General features: G+C 38.6%; 1 protein-coding gene across 2 annotated transcripts in view; it reads left to right on the top strand.

Annotated features, from left to right (window-relative positions):
- Positions 1–15,798, top strand: part of LOC105448347 (autophagy-related protein 16-1) — a 391,410-nt gene extending 375,612 nt beyond the window's left edge. For both annotated transcript variants that reach the window (XM_011686865.1, XM_011686864.1), the window contains one exon: positions 13,860–15,798. In XM_011686865.1, the coding sequence (XP_011685167.1) occupies positions 13,860–13,956 (97 nt within the window). In that variant the 3' untranslated portion in view covers positions 13,957–15,798. The remainder of the gene's footprint in view (positions 1–13,859) is intronic.
- Positions 15,799–16,527: the final 729 nt, after the last annotated feature.

Raw genomic sequence — 16,527 nt, 5'->3', positions numbered from 1 at the left:
CACCCGGATCGTTGTCCGGTCGTCTTCGTTTTCGCCTTCATCTTCACGGCGGTCGGCGCGGGTTCGCGGTCGTTGCGGCGCGCAACCATCGCACGAAGGTAGATCGTATAATTCGTACGTTGCGCTCGCTTCAGGAATCTCCGAGACTAACTTAATAAGCGCCTCGCCCTTTCACCCTCTTTTCTCCGTTCCGTTCTCTTACAGCGCTCCGTAACGCGCAAGAAGCTGTACGATTCCGTAGGTATTTAATGCATGCGCTCACACCGGGCGTGCGCATTTGCGCGATGCGACTAGGCGCTGCCTGTCGCGGTCCGAGCTATGAAATTTAGATGTTATGCGAAACGCGCGAGTACGCGAATTAAGGTAATAGTCGCGGAAGCCGACTAGTTTGTTTCCACGATATCTTCTGTGCCAGTAAATCCGCGATAAACATTATATAAGATTTCATAAGGATTAGTTATACGTTTTGCAAAGAAAATATTGCGGTTAAAGTAACAAGTATAAGAAAACTGTTATATAATTTTTTATAAATCTCAATTTATATTGATCTAACGGAGACTTTAATCGTTAAAAATGCTTTCTTTCGCGATTAACTTTATTTTAAATCCCTCCCATACTCTGTACACTAATCTAACGTTAGTAACATTATCTTTACGTGACACACATAAGCTACTTAAAAAAGTATAGTTTTTTGCGTATCTCTATTAAACGCACGTAAACCGCCGTTGCCGTTCGTTCCGTATCCACCAATCGAGGAGCTATTCGGCATAACTTCCTTTCTGCGAGCACTTAGACTCGAATGCGCAATATTGCCCGATAAGCTTACACGCCCGTTCGTGTTCTAATTTGCAATCAACCGGCAAAATCCGCCGGTACACACGTCGGAAGGCGGGAATTTACTGCGCGATCCCCCAGCGAATAAATAGTGCCGCGCGATTATAGCAGAACAGGTAATTAGGAAAACAGGGGAGAGGGATCAGGTTATACCGGCAAGTTCCTCGGGCTTTGAAATTAAAGTGCCGTTTTCTCGAACTATATTTACGATTCGGCGCATTACGGAATCAGTGACCTCATTATATTCGGAGCTTTTCAACGAGAGATGTACAGCCGCCGGATATTTTCCGCTCATTTCATCCCATTCTATCGTGATTACTGCTTGTTGGACTTTAGAGCAGGTAAAAAAACATTACTCAGAAACTATGAACTAAGTAAGTAATTAATCGAGTATACTGTTAAGAGCAATTCATAAAATTATCATCTTGTCTTCCGATTCTCCAAAAGTTGATTGAAGTGCTTAATTGCACTTATATATAGAATTCGAACGACTCACAACTCAATTACACAAGTTTTCCTTTACACCTGTCCAAAGTGTCGGCGCGGCCGTTAAACGCCACGTGCTGCAATTGAGTAGCGATCGTATGATTTGTGTTAGCTTGTTATTAATAAATAATATGCGTAGCAGGTTACGGTAACAGTATAGGTTATTATTCCCGTCGGGTGGTATAACTGACAAGTAACAACATCTCGTAAAGATTACTGCGCCGTATATCAGTCACGCATGCATTTATGGCGATTTCGTCCCGTATTTTACGAGAGGTTGCCACGGTGGTTATAAGGGCATAACTGAAACACCTAGGAAAGTAGTTCGATTAATGTATATCATGGTGTGTTTTTGCAACCGCGACGCGCGCGTATAATCCTCCTTTTTTTTCAGTGCCTCGAGTGTATTGTCGTAACTTCGCGAGTGTCGCGCGCGCCCTCGTCACGTATTCCGCGCGAGAGGCCGGGGATCTTTTCCTCCGCGACTTCCGGCACCAGCGAGAGCGGCAGTTTCATTCCCGCGCGATCTCACATCCGCCGCCGCCCGCGCCGTAGCGACGCGGCGCGCAGAGTTTTCACGCGCGTCCGTCTTCCGAGCTTCTCGCAACCCGAAGTTCACCGTGTAAACGCTGAAGCACTCCGCTCCCGAGTCTCACGTCCTATATCGCGGATAGAACAGATGCGTAATGAAAATTCAGCGCCGTCCCCGGCGTGAAAGTAAGTGGTGCGGAAGGATGGAAGTAAACACGTCAAGTGAAAAGAATTAGATTATTCCCTCCCTTCGCCTCTCCCCTCGTTCGTACGTCGATGCCACGTATGTATATATGTGCATACTTATATCGTTGCGCGCGGCAGTCGCTTCGAAGAGGAGAACCGATCGCCTCGCCGGCATCCCGTGATGAGGATCAGCCCCCCCCCCCCTCCCCACTCCCCTCCCCCTGATTTCATTGTCGCCCGGTGTAACGAAGCGTCGCGAGAGATCAATTGTCTGTCGTGGTACTCTTCTTAACTCGATTTCGTTTCCACGGCAATGATCGGCCGGGTCCGGCACGATATTATATCATTTATCTTCGTCTCTTGTCTTCGGAAGCCGACCGGTGCCGAGGTCTTTATCTGTTTTTCCCATTCCAGCCGTCCCCCCGCGCACCGGTGCCAGCCGGTCGGTGGTTGGTACGGATATACCCGTCGATTCTCATCCCCGACCGCTCCCCTCCCCCCTCCCCCTCCCCCGACTCCCCAAACCGAGCGGCATTCGACGATTGTTCCTTTTTCTTTTCCCGCCACGTAGCGTTTCGCCGCCGACGAGCAGTCGTTGATAAAAGCTTTCTGTAAAATCTGACATACGGATTTTTACTCGCAATCGCGCAAGTAGCAATGAGCCGTATTACATTTTCAAGAAATATGAATAAAAAATAATCTTTATAAAAATTTCTCCGCTATCCTGTGTTCCAAATCAAATCCGTCGCTGATTTCTTATTATTCTTAAATTAAATCGTATCTTTGCTGTTTCCCCAAATATTTGCCACCCGCAGAAATGTATGCATGTAGCGTGTATGTGTGGTGTGTAAATGTATGTGTGTCTACAGTACATTGAGCTCGGGTCTGTGGATTCGCTAAATCCAAATGGCTGTGTAGATCAGTCATCCCCGCGGGAACGTTCTGGATTAAATATTTCAATTCAAGGGGAGATATGCGTGAAAATAAACCACGATGGCAGCTAGTAGCAGCCAAATTAATTGACTCAAATTGTGTCAGGGAATTATGTCTTACAAAAATTATCGATATAAATATCGCAATATTTCTCCAGCCATTATAAAAAACGTTATATTAAAAGACGTTGAAAAGATCTCATCGATCGATCTAATGACCCATTGATAATCGCAGTACGGATATGAAATTACAATAAAAGTGGAAAAAAGAGACAATCGACGCGTTCACCACAACTTTATACTCGGCAAGACTTCTGAAATGGGCCTCCATGCAATTTCCGTCTATCTAAAGCTTTACAAGCCATTGAGGTATTGCTTGCGAGTTTGCCGCATCATTGACAGTTTAGATAATACTCTAAGCCGGACTATCCCATCGCACATGTAGCGCTAAATATGGTTATATGGATTCTGCAATGTAATATAAGCTCGCGTTGAATGTTAACACGCGGGATGATAATCGGATGTGGCGGCTGAACGTGAGGTACGCAGGCTAAAAATTTTTTTTCGCGAATATTATACATACAAAAAAAAAATTTATTTCTATCGGGGATCGTATATGAGAGAAAATTTAAATAGATTATTTTACTACGTGACCATATATATGCGTATACAGCCTAGTAATATGTTTTTCATTCTGGACGCAACTGATTTAATGAAAAGCCAAAAGATAAAAAATGCCGCCTGTTGATGAGATGAACTTTTTCTTTCTGAATTAGCGCGTGGCCGGTAATCGAGGAGCTTTGTTAGCGGTGTAATTGCGGCGCCACGATGAGGTAGTCATCGGCGCATGCAGCCCGGCGAATGCGATGCTATATGTAATGCGTGCGCAATTTATCATGTGCCGTTCGTATGACGATAATATAACGCGTTACGTTCGCGGCGTATCGATGAGCAATAGCGAATAACGACTTGAAACGCGCATTATCCGCATATAAATTGATAAGTCGACAAAACGGAATTAAAAAAAAAACCCTCTATCGATTAATCCCGAATTCGTGGGATCGTCGATGACAAGGAAGAGGCCAATGTCCGGTACTAAATACTTTTTGTAAGCCACCGAGCGTTTCCGAGCTTCTGCGAGCATGTATTCATGGATTATCCATCGCTCGCGCACGGCCGGCGACGTCGCCACGTCGTATCTTCGAGGAAATCGCCTATATTAATACTTAATAAATTCCGCGTATCCATCGACGTGTCCATTATGGGCACGCACACTATCCCAGCAAATTGGCCGATGCCCGGTATACGAACATGAAGTAATATTGTAATTGCCGTGAAATAAACAAGTTTCAGCTTACGGTAGACGAACGCGGATGTTAAGAAAATCGGCTTATATTATGTATCAGCTTGCGCCACGTTGTGTGATTGTTTGAAAATATATTATTATATTGCGCGGAGTGCCTCCTGGCATCATAATTTCATAATCGATATGTATCACGCCTACCGCGCGCATCTTTATTGCGCTTCGCGAAGTCTTTTTATAGTTAGACTACCTCTTGCTAATTCATTTTTATTATCATACAATAATTTCCGACGTGTGTCGTGTATTTATTATTTTAGCTTTGTATATCGCAGCTTTCAGAATTAAGCATAAACATAATTCTATAATCTGGAGAGAAATGTTATTATCCTACAGATGTTCAAGATTAATTCTTTAAAGATTTAATTAACAGATATACATACAAAATTAGGTACGAGTAAAATAAGTATTTCTACAGAGAGAAAAAAATTATTAAACTATTAATGCTAACGTTGAGATGAGACATTTTAATTTTTTGTGAAAATAATATAATTTTCATTCTTCCATGAAAATAATATAATTTTCATTCTTCATGAAAATAATATAATTTTTACTTTTCATGAAAATAATATAATTTCCATTTTTTATGGAAACAATGATATTTTCATATTATTTCAAAATTTAAAGCTGTGCTAGCTTATTTTCTTGCAACGAAGCAATAGCTCGTTTAGATGTGAAATATTGGATATGAAAATTGGCGAAATTTCAATGTGGCACAATTTTGTAGTTTCATGAGCTTGACCATTTGTCCAATGTAACTCGTTAACACGATATTATTCACCTGTAAAAAATAATTTGCGTCATATGAATATTTAAAAAATGTTCAGCTTATAATCTCGAGAGATATAAATCGGGACTACTGCAAGTATTAATCTGCGAATGCGTCATATGGCAAAAGCTATTACGCGTACATGTGTAGGCGTATAATTACGTATATGCTTTTCGGACAAATAATTTGTCCAATAAAAAGCAATACTCTCGATTATATGTGAGTCATTTCGTTGAAAAATGTTACAATGGCAACGCCAGTGAATTTTGTCTTCCTCAGAATTTTACGATATTGTTATTTTTGTTTGCGTATATAGCGCGTGTGAGTCAGGAATAATTTTATCTGTAAGCTAGCATCCAATTTAATACGTATTTTAATGACGCAAATATTTCCGCCCGCGCCCAGGCTTTAATTTTCCAGATAATCTGCCCTATTAGCCGCGTAATTTTAAACGTTTAATAGCAAGATTACACCGATCTAGTCCGCACGCGATTTAAGACGCACCAGCGACATGATATTAAACATTAACATCGCCGTGTTCAGCTCACGCGAGAGATGTCGAGAACTCCCTTTTTTTCAGCGACGCTATTGTATCCCCTATAATTATTTAAAACTGGCGTTGAAATTTTTCAAGTTACTAGTAATGAATAATAAGATTAATGTGTAAAAAAATCATATTTAAGCGTTAAAATTATCGGCTTTCTTTGTATCTAATGTTTTTAAAAATAGTTTAGTTTTTTAAAATATATTATTTACGTAGAAAATTAAACGTCTATGCACATATGTAAAAATTTACATTTATATATAAACCACATATTGTTTCGTATAATCAAATCAATAACTATTATTGCATGTTTATTTGTTTTACGGTAAAGCACCTCTTTCAAATTGCATTTGCAGAAAGGTTTACAAAATGTTCAGTATCCTGTTTATATTATTTAAATTGAGCCTTGTATATTTTATTGAAGAAATATAGGGAAGCAATTTGCAACAATTTACTACAGTAGTTTTAAGTGTTTCTGTTGCTTTGTAATATTATGCTGTAATATTATTCTAAATTAAATTGGAGCACTTCGAGCGTATGCATGAAATACAACATTAATGAGAGAAATATAATTATTCATTATGCAAATATGAATACAATGGGACTTCTTATTCAAAAAGTTAATGTTTAAGTGAAAATTGTAATAATCGTTTATATTAATCCCTCACTTTTTGAATTAGATATATTTAATAATTTTATATATAGAAAAATAGCGTTCCATCTTTATTGAGTTTTTACTCAATTATTTTTGCTATAATATTCTAAAAAGATATATTTTTTATGAAATATTAGATATATTTCTTTTAAGACTTTAAATATCATATAGAGAAGTTAAAATTATCTATCATTTAATAAAATATATAATTTCAAACTTAAAAATATTCTTTTAAAGTTTAAATATCCTCTCTTAAAAAGTTCGAAATTAAAATACAAAAATTCTTATTATATATGTACATTATAATAATTTTTAATTTAATACAAAATGTTTTATAATATGCGAATTTTTTCGATAGCATGTATTATATCTTTTGTGCTCAATGGCGTGCATTTCACAACACAATTGTCTATACTTTTATCCTCATTAGGGTAAAACTCGTCAACGACGAAATGCCAAGTTAATGCAAATTGCTAATGTGTATAGAGGTGGGAATACGAACTTGCGCGAGTTAAAGCGTACAGCAATAGTTATTCACAAAGTCCAGAGCGACAGTGTTTAAACTATCGCGCATTCATGTACCTCACTTTGTGGGTGAAAGTGAAGTTCGGACCAAGACATGGCGAATGCAAACTTGGAATAGCGTACTACGGGGAATTTCGCCAGTGTCACTACAGTTGCTGCTTTTGAATACGTCTCCAAAGACGTCGAACGTCAAACATGAATTGGAAACGCCCGGCGAGCATGTACCAAACGGAGGAACTCTCTTCCATTCAGATAATTCGGTGGCATAACTACATCGTATTTTATCCGAAATTCATGATTACATATTAGGCATGCTTTTGCAATTTCTCTATAAAAGTATATACGATTCGATAATGAAATGTCATAAATAAATTCGCGCGTGTGTGTGTCGCGTACATTATATATTTTTAATTGTAAAATAATTTCATTATTTTCAATGTATTAATGTAATTTATCCTTTTATGATTTATTAATAAGAATAAAATATTGACGCGAGCTTATTCAAATGTGACAAATGAAATGTTCTCGTCCATACGTTAATACGTCTGACATTAATTAAATGATACAAACACAGCTTGTAACGACGTGCTTTCAATAATGTCGTTTAAACGGGAGGAATTTCTGCAGAATTACAGCGAATTTTCGATAGCCGACCTTAACGGATTAAATCTGGTTTTCGGAAACTACGGGACGCGTATCCGAATATGTCAACCAAATTTATGGGGACTAATTTTTTCGCCGTAACTTCCGCACGTTTCAACCAATCATAAATCCATTTGTCGCTGAGTCCGATTACGTTCGGGCTTCTTTTGAAATTCGGAATTGTTTTCGTGCTTTGCCTGTGCTAGGCAATGCAGCTAAAATTTATGACTCAACGCAGCGTTCATCAATAGCCAATTATATGATTAGCCGATCCAACATTTACAGAACTTTGAAATACATCCATGATTTACACGCTAGTGACAAAATAAAACCCATTATACATTTTGTTCCGTTTTATAAAAATATAATCTGAGATGAAAAAAAAATAAAAAGATGATTAATAATCGCAACTGTGGTAATTTAATCATGTGGTAATTTAAAACTTTTCAGTTAGAACGACAATAATAAGCGGAACGAGGTGCTAAAGTTTAGATTAATATTTGAACTACCTAATAACTTCAAAATACATGAGGCTTAATAACATACTGAAACCTAAAACAACACCCTTGGAAAACCCGGCGAAAGAAAATGGTCTCCCCTCGCGAGATTATCATAGAGCAAACGGAAACACGTGGGAAAACGACGGCGTCCGGCAAATATTCCTGTTTATATCCGTTTCTCTCGTATATCGTACGTTTAAGAACACAGAGCCGCACAGTTCTCGTGATATCAATGAGGCAACGTCGAGAGTGCTAATGACGTTTAATGCCCCGCTTGCTGCTTTTCCGGGATTCTTCACGCGAGGCTGCGTTCTTGGCAATCATCGAAAGCTGTCGAGGAGCGCTCTCGCGCGCAAGGCCGCACCGTTGCGCTAGGTGTAACACGCGGCGACCGAACGCGAAGCCCTCATCTTTAACGGCAGTTATATTCGCCGCAATCGTCTTCGTCATCGTTTCGCGTCATTTGCCATGAGAATAACGCCGATCTAATCGTCGCCTGTATTGTCGCTCGTTTCTCTTCTCGCCCTGCCACCCCTCCCCTCCCTTCATCCCTGCGAATCAGGGTGCCTTGCCAATGAGCGCGCCATTAAGCGCCACTGTTTGCGGTCGAACGAGCATTCGCGACCACGTAGATTGATGGCGAGGATTCACGATCGTTTGGATAATTAGGCAAGGGATACTCGCGAAATTGTCGCATTTTGTAAAGCTAAACGCCCCGCGGCCGAGTCGCTTTGTTTTCGCCGCACTTCGGTTGAACACCTGTTTGAAAAAAAAAAAGGGGCAGGAGAAATTGAGAGGGAATTATTACGATAGCGATATTACGATTTTATGGTCACGCCTGAGGTATTGTATCCGGCCAACAATATAGTTCAATAAACCATTAGTTTTTTTACGTCATATATTCGGCATTGTTTACGGTCAGGTGAACAGATTTTATCGGTGTACGGCGCAGTGAGGAGTCGCCGCGACTACTTTTGATATTAAATCAATTTCTCTCGATTTATTTTTATTTATCTATAAAAATTGGTACTCAGTATTCCGCTCGCTTCCATTGTACCGGGTTTTTTTACCTATTGTATATTGCATTTGCAAACACGGACATTCAATTGCTTTTTATAATATGCAGTTTTCAAAACATGGTTCTAGATTACGGACCGCTATCCCGGCCACGGTCTCAATTAGGTGTGCGATTTTATAAAATTACATATTCGTTTTTTGCCTCACCACAACGCTGTCCCGCAAAGCTCTTACATTTTCATGTGCAAAACAAAATTATCTCATCTCGCAGTCGTGGGCTCGCGTTTTTGCCAGAGCGAGTTCGTAAGTGATGGATTAATGTGCAGAGCGGAATTCCCCGCTGCACCGTGTTTCATTCCTTCCCCTCTAACAACAGCCCTCTTTGCATGAAAATCTCGAGCCCCTCCGCGTGCCCCTGTGTGCGCCCGTATTCAGTCGTCCTCACGCGTCTGATTATTATATTCCGTGTTACGTGCGTTAAGATCCCCATTTTATTGCTCTCACACGGAATTTATCGCTTCGAGTGTACAACAGCTGTGTCAACAGGTGGCGTGCGTCATTTTACGTAGATAGACATATTACGTGAAGTGTGTGCGAGAAACGTGATGAAGAATACGTTATCTAATGATATCAACCTATCAAGTTGTGACGCTTATGATCACAAATTCGCGATCGGTACTAGAGATGCTTACAATTATACTTTACATTGTTGCCTCTTTCATTTGATATCAATTAAGTGAATATTCATAAGCAAATAACTGAAAAATAATTTTTTGAATAACGCTTGCATGCCTCACGTTATCTATTTTGATTTAGATTTAACTAATAATATATCACCGGTAAAATTTACTTCGACAACACAATAATGCAACGTGTAGTGTATACAATTCGATATATAATTATATTTTTATTGTATACATAATTATATTATTGTATAATATTATTATTGACCAAACATTAGTTAAAGTTATTATATTATTTGTGGTGTATCCCCCTTCGATTCGATTAACATCGTATAAAAAATTAATCGAATCGATGTTGATGCGCGATCACGAATACCAGCGCCTTTACGTTTCCTCGATAATCGTTTCGTGACGCCTCTCGCGCTCTCTGTTCTCCAGCGTATCGCAGCGAGACTGCGGTCTCGAACATGAAATTCCGCGGGAGATCTCATCCCCGATTTCATTATCGGTAAGTCGCCACGATCTAATTATTGCAAACCGGCATTATGCATCCACAATGAGGGATAATTATTTTAATTATCCCGTGCGCGTCCCCGACGACAAACGAGCTGCATTTTTACGGTGGTGCGGGCAGCGTTCCTTTCTGCATCGCTTTTCTTTTCGTTAGATGGTATCTCTGCCTTCTCGCCCCCTTTCTTCTTCCCGATGCCCCCTTTCCCGCTATATCCTCTTACGCTTCGCATAATCCATCGCCTCGGGTTAAAATCTAAAATCCACAATCACTCTATCTTTCCTTCTCACTTTACTTCCTCTCGCTCTTCGTGGCATTCTCTCCCTCTCTCTCTCTCTCTCTCTCTCTCTCCTTTCCCTCGCTTTTCCCAGGAACGTTTTACTATCCTTTCTAATCTGTATCCCTCCTCTTCGCCCAGCGTCGACAGAATATGAGGCTTTACCGGCGTTTGTATGTTAACTCTGTCATTTGCAAGAACGGACGGACAAAAATGCTCTCGCGGCGTACATTTCAAAGACTCGTAACGTTCCGTCCATCTCTTGCCACGTCCATCTCACGCAGCCCATCCACTTTCTCATATATACTCCTACGTTCTCCCTCTATCCCTTCCTCTTCCATAAAAATCTCTCTCTCTCCCTCTCTCTATCTATCTATCTCTCGATCTTTTTCTATCTGTCTCTTGCGTTAGCTTTGCGGCTGGATGAAAAAATGAGTGGGCGGAATGAAACGGCAGAGGGAGAGGGAGATGCGAGGAGGCGGAGGCGAAAGTGGCGCAGGGAAGAGAGTGGAAACATCGTTCGCGAAAGCTTATTTCCAAGCTCCTTCGGCAAGAACGGATAGGTCTCCTTTATCACGCTCGCAATATACACCACCAAGGTAGCTACTCGCAAAGGTATCCCGGATACGAAGCACGCTGCTTTTAGAAATATCGTTCCCGCTAAGCGACGACGCCGGCGACGGCGACGACGGCGACGACGGCGTTACTCGACGGGTGGTCGTCGCGACGCACTCGTGGGGCAAACGCTTTTTCATGCCTTACGTTGTTGTTTCACCGCGGCACAAGCCCGCTTTCTCTGACGGCAACAGACCTCGGCGCGGGGAATAAACGCGCCAGTCAAACCGTGACAGAACGATACGCCGCTTTTTACGGCTTAACCATGTTTCTACGTATTCCCCGCTTAGCATGTTACACCGAATGACACGATTCTACTTCTGAATGCAATCTGCGAGTTACTTCTGCCGGACCGAATGAAGCCTCCGCGCGCTTGATTACGCCGGATTTATGCTCGTATTAGTCGCAAAATCGCAATAATACATAAGATGCAGCTACCCCGTCCAGGGGTTCATTTCGTTGTAAACATTCGAAAAACAAACTTGTAGCATGTAGTGCAGATCACAGGACTTCATTAACGTATGGTCGGAAAGTTCGGTAAACGACACGTTCAATTTCCAGGCCGATTCTCTGAACAATGACAGCGAACTATCACGTATTCTCTCTCATTACGTCGGTACTGATTAAACAATGACGACGGAATATCAGATTGTCTTTCATTACACCGTACAGATAATCAATGTATCGATTATATGATGAGGAACTGATGGATGTTGGGTCGGTTTCTCACAAAGAATTCACATGCGAGTCGATTCACTGGAAACAACAGTGTGACAATTGGCAATCTCATATACGAGCCATCGTGAATGAATTTCAGTCATTCAATTCGATTACCATCCGCCTGTTCTACTGAATACGCTTTGTTATTCATAGAATTACAAACAAATGTAAAAGCGAGTTTCTAGGATTTCTCGATTCATTCCATCATGTAGATTTATTACATCACATGACTGCAGTTATCAAATTACTTTTTATCAAAGTACTACAAAAAAAAACGCGTGTAAAACTTTGACGAGATTATTGTTTTATTATGGGAATAATTGAGTGCCTAAAAGCTTTCGCGTTTTACGGCGAAATTTTTAACCTATAAGGAATATCTTTAAAAGGATTGCGACAGTAGAATTCAGGTGACTGACGTAATAAAAACAAGTATTGCTTGATTACATTTTGTATTCTGGCCTGGTGCGTGCAGTTTTAACAGGCTCGTCACGCGAGCATTTAGAGTTTTTCGTTTACGAATTCTCGTAAAAACGATAATCATAGGTTTATAGCTGATTCCTCTTCACCAAGGTGCCTTCGCACCTGGCCTCTGCCCCTGTGCGAAATATTCACTTGGTTCGTGCAGATTTGTGAGGGATTTCTCAACCGAACGGCAGGAGGCGCGCCATTTTCAGCACGTTTGTCCTCGCATAGAAACACGCTTTTACGATTTTCGCCAAGCCCTGCGAATCACCGTCGGGAATTCAGGTTTTATAGACCTTTTGCTGCACGAGCGCAGCCGCTCGGACCAGAAAATTACGTAGCACTGTATTCCACCGTGTTCAAATGGAATCTTTAACGAAACGATTTAAGCAGTCGCGGATTTTTCTACATTCTAAAAATTCCAGCCGCTACACGGGAATCATATTTATATTTAACCTATTCGCTCGTTTATTACCGCGATCGTTCCATTTTCCATTTTATTTCTCTCACGTCACGGCGCTTCTCAAAGGAGAAAAGACGAAGAATTAAATTGCATAAAGTTCAAGAATGCAGGTGCGATAAAGTTCATCGTACGTGCGACATACAATATTCTCGAGCGTTTTTCCTATTTACCCTTTACGCCGCACGAGGCATTTCCGTAAAGATAGCGAAATAATTGAAAGACCTTTACGCGCGACGACGGCGGCAAAATAATTCTGGGTCGCGCCGTAAGGAAATTAGATTCACCAGACAAAAGTTAGGAGACGAAAATGGAAAAAGCTGGCTCTGAAAGCTTTTGGATGTAGCTGTTTAAAGCTCGCTGCTCTATGCACCGATTCACGGTTTCGCAAAATTCGCTCACACAAATCGAGCCATTGGCTTACAATTTCTTCTTTTATCTTCTACTAAATATACTAACGTATGTATATTTGCAGTATATAACAACTAAGTGGTCATAATCGTGGCACATTTATAGCAATCGGCAAATTAAGCATGATGAAACAAATAATTAAATAAATTTGGTTGCATTGCATGAATCTCGAAACCATTTAATTTTTCGAATGATATCAAAACGAATTTATTTTGTTTGAATAAAAAAAAAATCTCTTTTGCTGGGAGATAAGCTTTTATGTTCGATATTGATAAACAAATTCCTTTCAGTTTATCTCATCTATTCAATATCATATATATTAAGCACCAATTTTAATTTTTTACTTCCTCAAATAAAGTTTTTTAAAGATAACACCAGCTTTTTTTTTTATATACATAACATTGAAAAGGATTTTTAAGTTATCTGTATTTTTATGATTAAAAACAAATATTTATCAAAACAAAATATTTAAAAGATTATTGATGTAATCTAATTTACTATTATATGTATAAATAATAATTCTATACTATGTGTATTTGACAAAATCTTTGTTTGTCGTTATTCGTACTTAAAAGAGTTATGATTTTATTATTATAACTTTTTCCATTAAGATTTTAATATAGAGATAAAAATAAAGAAATCACTATTCGCTGCGTGATTAAGAGTTTGAAAAAATGTTACAGCGAGAATGCTTGAGCAATAATTACTAATCTAATTTTTGACATTTAAATGTGCGCAGGGCAGCAGTAACGGCCGTGTCTTGGCATCCACACGGCACGTACTTAGCGTCCGTCGATCGTGCCAAGACGGTGACAGTCTGGGGCGACCACGTTTGACAGGAGGAGTGATCCCGGGACAGACGATTGTTGTTTCACGCATGAGAATCTCGTACCGTCTTTCTCGCAGATGTGAAAATGAAACGAACATGCGAACTCGCGATACCCGTCAGCAATCCCGCGAGAAATCACAGTGGTGGGCACCCAGCGGGATAATAATCAAAATCATCGGTCGGTTTGGCCGCGCGGGTTGTAAAGCCTGGTAAGGACGCCGTTTCGAAGCTGTAAAGCGCAGACATCGCACTGAACAAATCCACAGCAGTGGTAGGGACTATTGTACATAAAATTGCACTTATTGTTACTCCCAGGTTGTAAAGATCCCCTATTTAGAATAGTAACCTGCGCGCCACGGCCGCGCCGCGCCGTCTATCCCCGGGAAATTCAAGAAATTATCGTAATAGTAACTGGTGTTTTTTCCGAGACTCACTAGATATAAGCTTTCTTTTGCTAACTATAAAGGACAGCGTCGCGTGTCATTAATTGTCTGTATGATTCGGTCGCTCTCGGGATCGGAGATTCATAATATATAATGACATCCATGGTGCTATGACAAAATGTTTACACGGGTTGAATGTTTGCACGGAATTAATCCGCGATATATACCAAAATTATTATTTCTTTTTTTGTTTTTGTCCCACAAAAAAGTCAATTATTATATATTATATATTTTCTAGAGGAGTCGAATGTTGCCAACATTCGAACATAATAAATGATATTTTTTGGAATATAGTGAAATAAAGAGATAGTGCTGAATAGGAAACGCGATTAGATTTGGATGAGATTATTTCCCCAGAATTAACTGTGCATTATTATTAGAAATGAGGAATATTCGCAGTTTGAATGTTTCCAGAGAGAAGATAATTAACTTATTTTTGTCATACATCACGTATTTTTGGAATATAAGAATTGAGAATTATTTTAGAGATATCAGATGAATGCAAAAGTTCTTTTTACAATGCAAAATTAATTCTGATGGGACAATCTCGCTAATTTGTGGCACTGTAATTTGATTCGTCGCCAGACTCTCCGCCGTTACTGGAATGACATACGTCTTAATACAAGTTCTGATAGAACGGAAATCAGAATAGGGATTAAGCGAATAAGCACAATAACATATTGATATTTAATTAATTGCAGGTATATATGATTTGTATGATTAATGTTAGAAAATCGTACGCCAATCAAAGTCGATCATTATTTTTATTGATAAATGAGACGATTGGCTAATTAAAATTATTAACGTGCAATTTTTTATTGCAAAATAAACTATTGGATATTAATCCTTAGAAAAAAATTATAAGTATCTGATCGAAAAGAACAGAATACTCCGTAGAATAATAAAATAATTTAGATTTGTAAACACATCAGATTTTTATGTTTATAATAATTTTCTAAGTGTTTCTATAATTATCTTACAGTATACTCAAAAGTAATAATTTATTATCAATAAATGCTTATTCGGTTACACATTAATTGTCACACAAATTTCTACCATCTATACAAATATTTTTTTTATTTGTCTACGGAGCTCTTCGATCATTATTTGATATTATAAATGTATTTGCGTAAATATCTGGCAGCGACTTGTGTGAATTTAAAATTCATGTACACACGTTCTGTGAATCACACATTAAATAATTAAATAATCCTTTAATGGGCGTTGATCACATAATTAATTCATCATATTACTTTATTTGCAATTTGTAAAACGATTAGCTTCCAATTATCGTACATAGAATTGGTCATTGGTTTGCATAATATTAAGGGAAAGTTTTAATTTTTAAAGATATAATTTTTCAATAAATTTCTGCTCCAATGAAAATTTCAGATGTAGAATATAATTATAAAATCAAATTCAAGTACTAAATTGTAAAATACAATTGTTTAAAACATTTTCGAAAGTATTAGACTTTTATATGAATTTTTCAGGTTCATGTTGTAATCTTCGGATTAAAATCTTTTATCTATATTTCATTTAATAATGCATACCAATGATCATTCCTTTTGTCATTGCAATAATAACTACTGGCTCACGTTTCGAGCGAACAATCAATTGCGTCCAAAATATTATGTAATAATTTTTTAATACTGTATATCTCATTTTCGACAATTAAACCTACACAGTGTACTCTATATTTTCTCTGTATACAATACTATAACAATATTAATCGAAATATTATATACATTGTTCACATATGTAAATATATATTAAACGTTCCCCTCTTGTATTTTGTAAAAATATGGCTTATTCTTTAAATACCAATTATGCCAATAAATCCTGATTAATTCTAATTATTCCTTTTAATTCCAGCAACTCAGGCAACAGGATATATTATTTACGGTAAGTAAAGATAAGAGTAGTAATCACATTATTATTTATATTTAAGATGTAATGACGAATGTTGCATGTATAATAATAAAAAAATTAACGTACACGGAAAAAACGATTTTGTTAAAAGGTCTACAAATTTTTCTAAATACAGATCTGAAAATAATTTTTTATTGAATCATCAAAATAACTGAGTCGACAAGGCACACAGGGGATAAACATTGCTGTAAAAAGATCGGAAG

The sequence above is a fragment of the Wasmannia auropunctata genome, unplaced genomic scaffold, assembly GCF_000956235.1.
Source record: "Wasmannia auropunctata unplaced genomic scaffold, wasmannia.A_1.0 LD336088.1, whole genome shotgun sequence".
NCBI classification, from domain to species: Eukaryota; Metazoa; Arthropoda; class Insecta; order Hymenoptera; family Formicidae; genus Wasmannia; species Wasmannia auropunctata.
The sequence above is the reverse complement of the archived record's forward strand: the minus strand, read 5'-3'. Positions and strand labels throughout refer to the sequence as shown.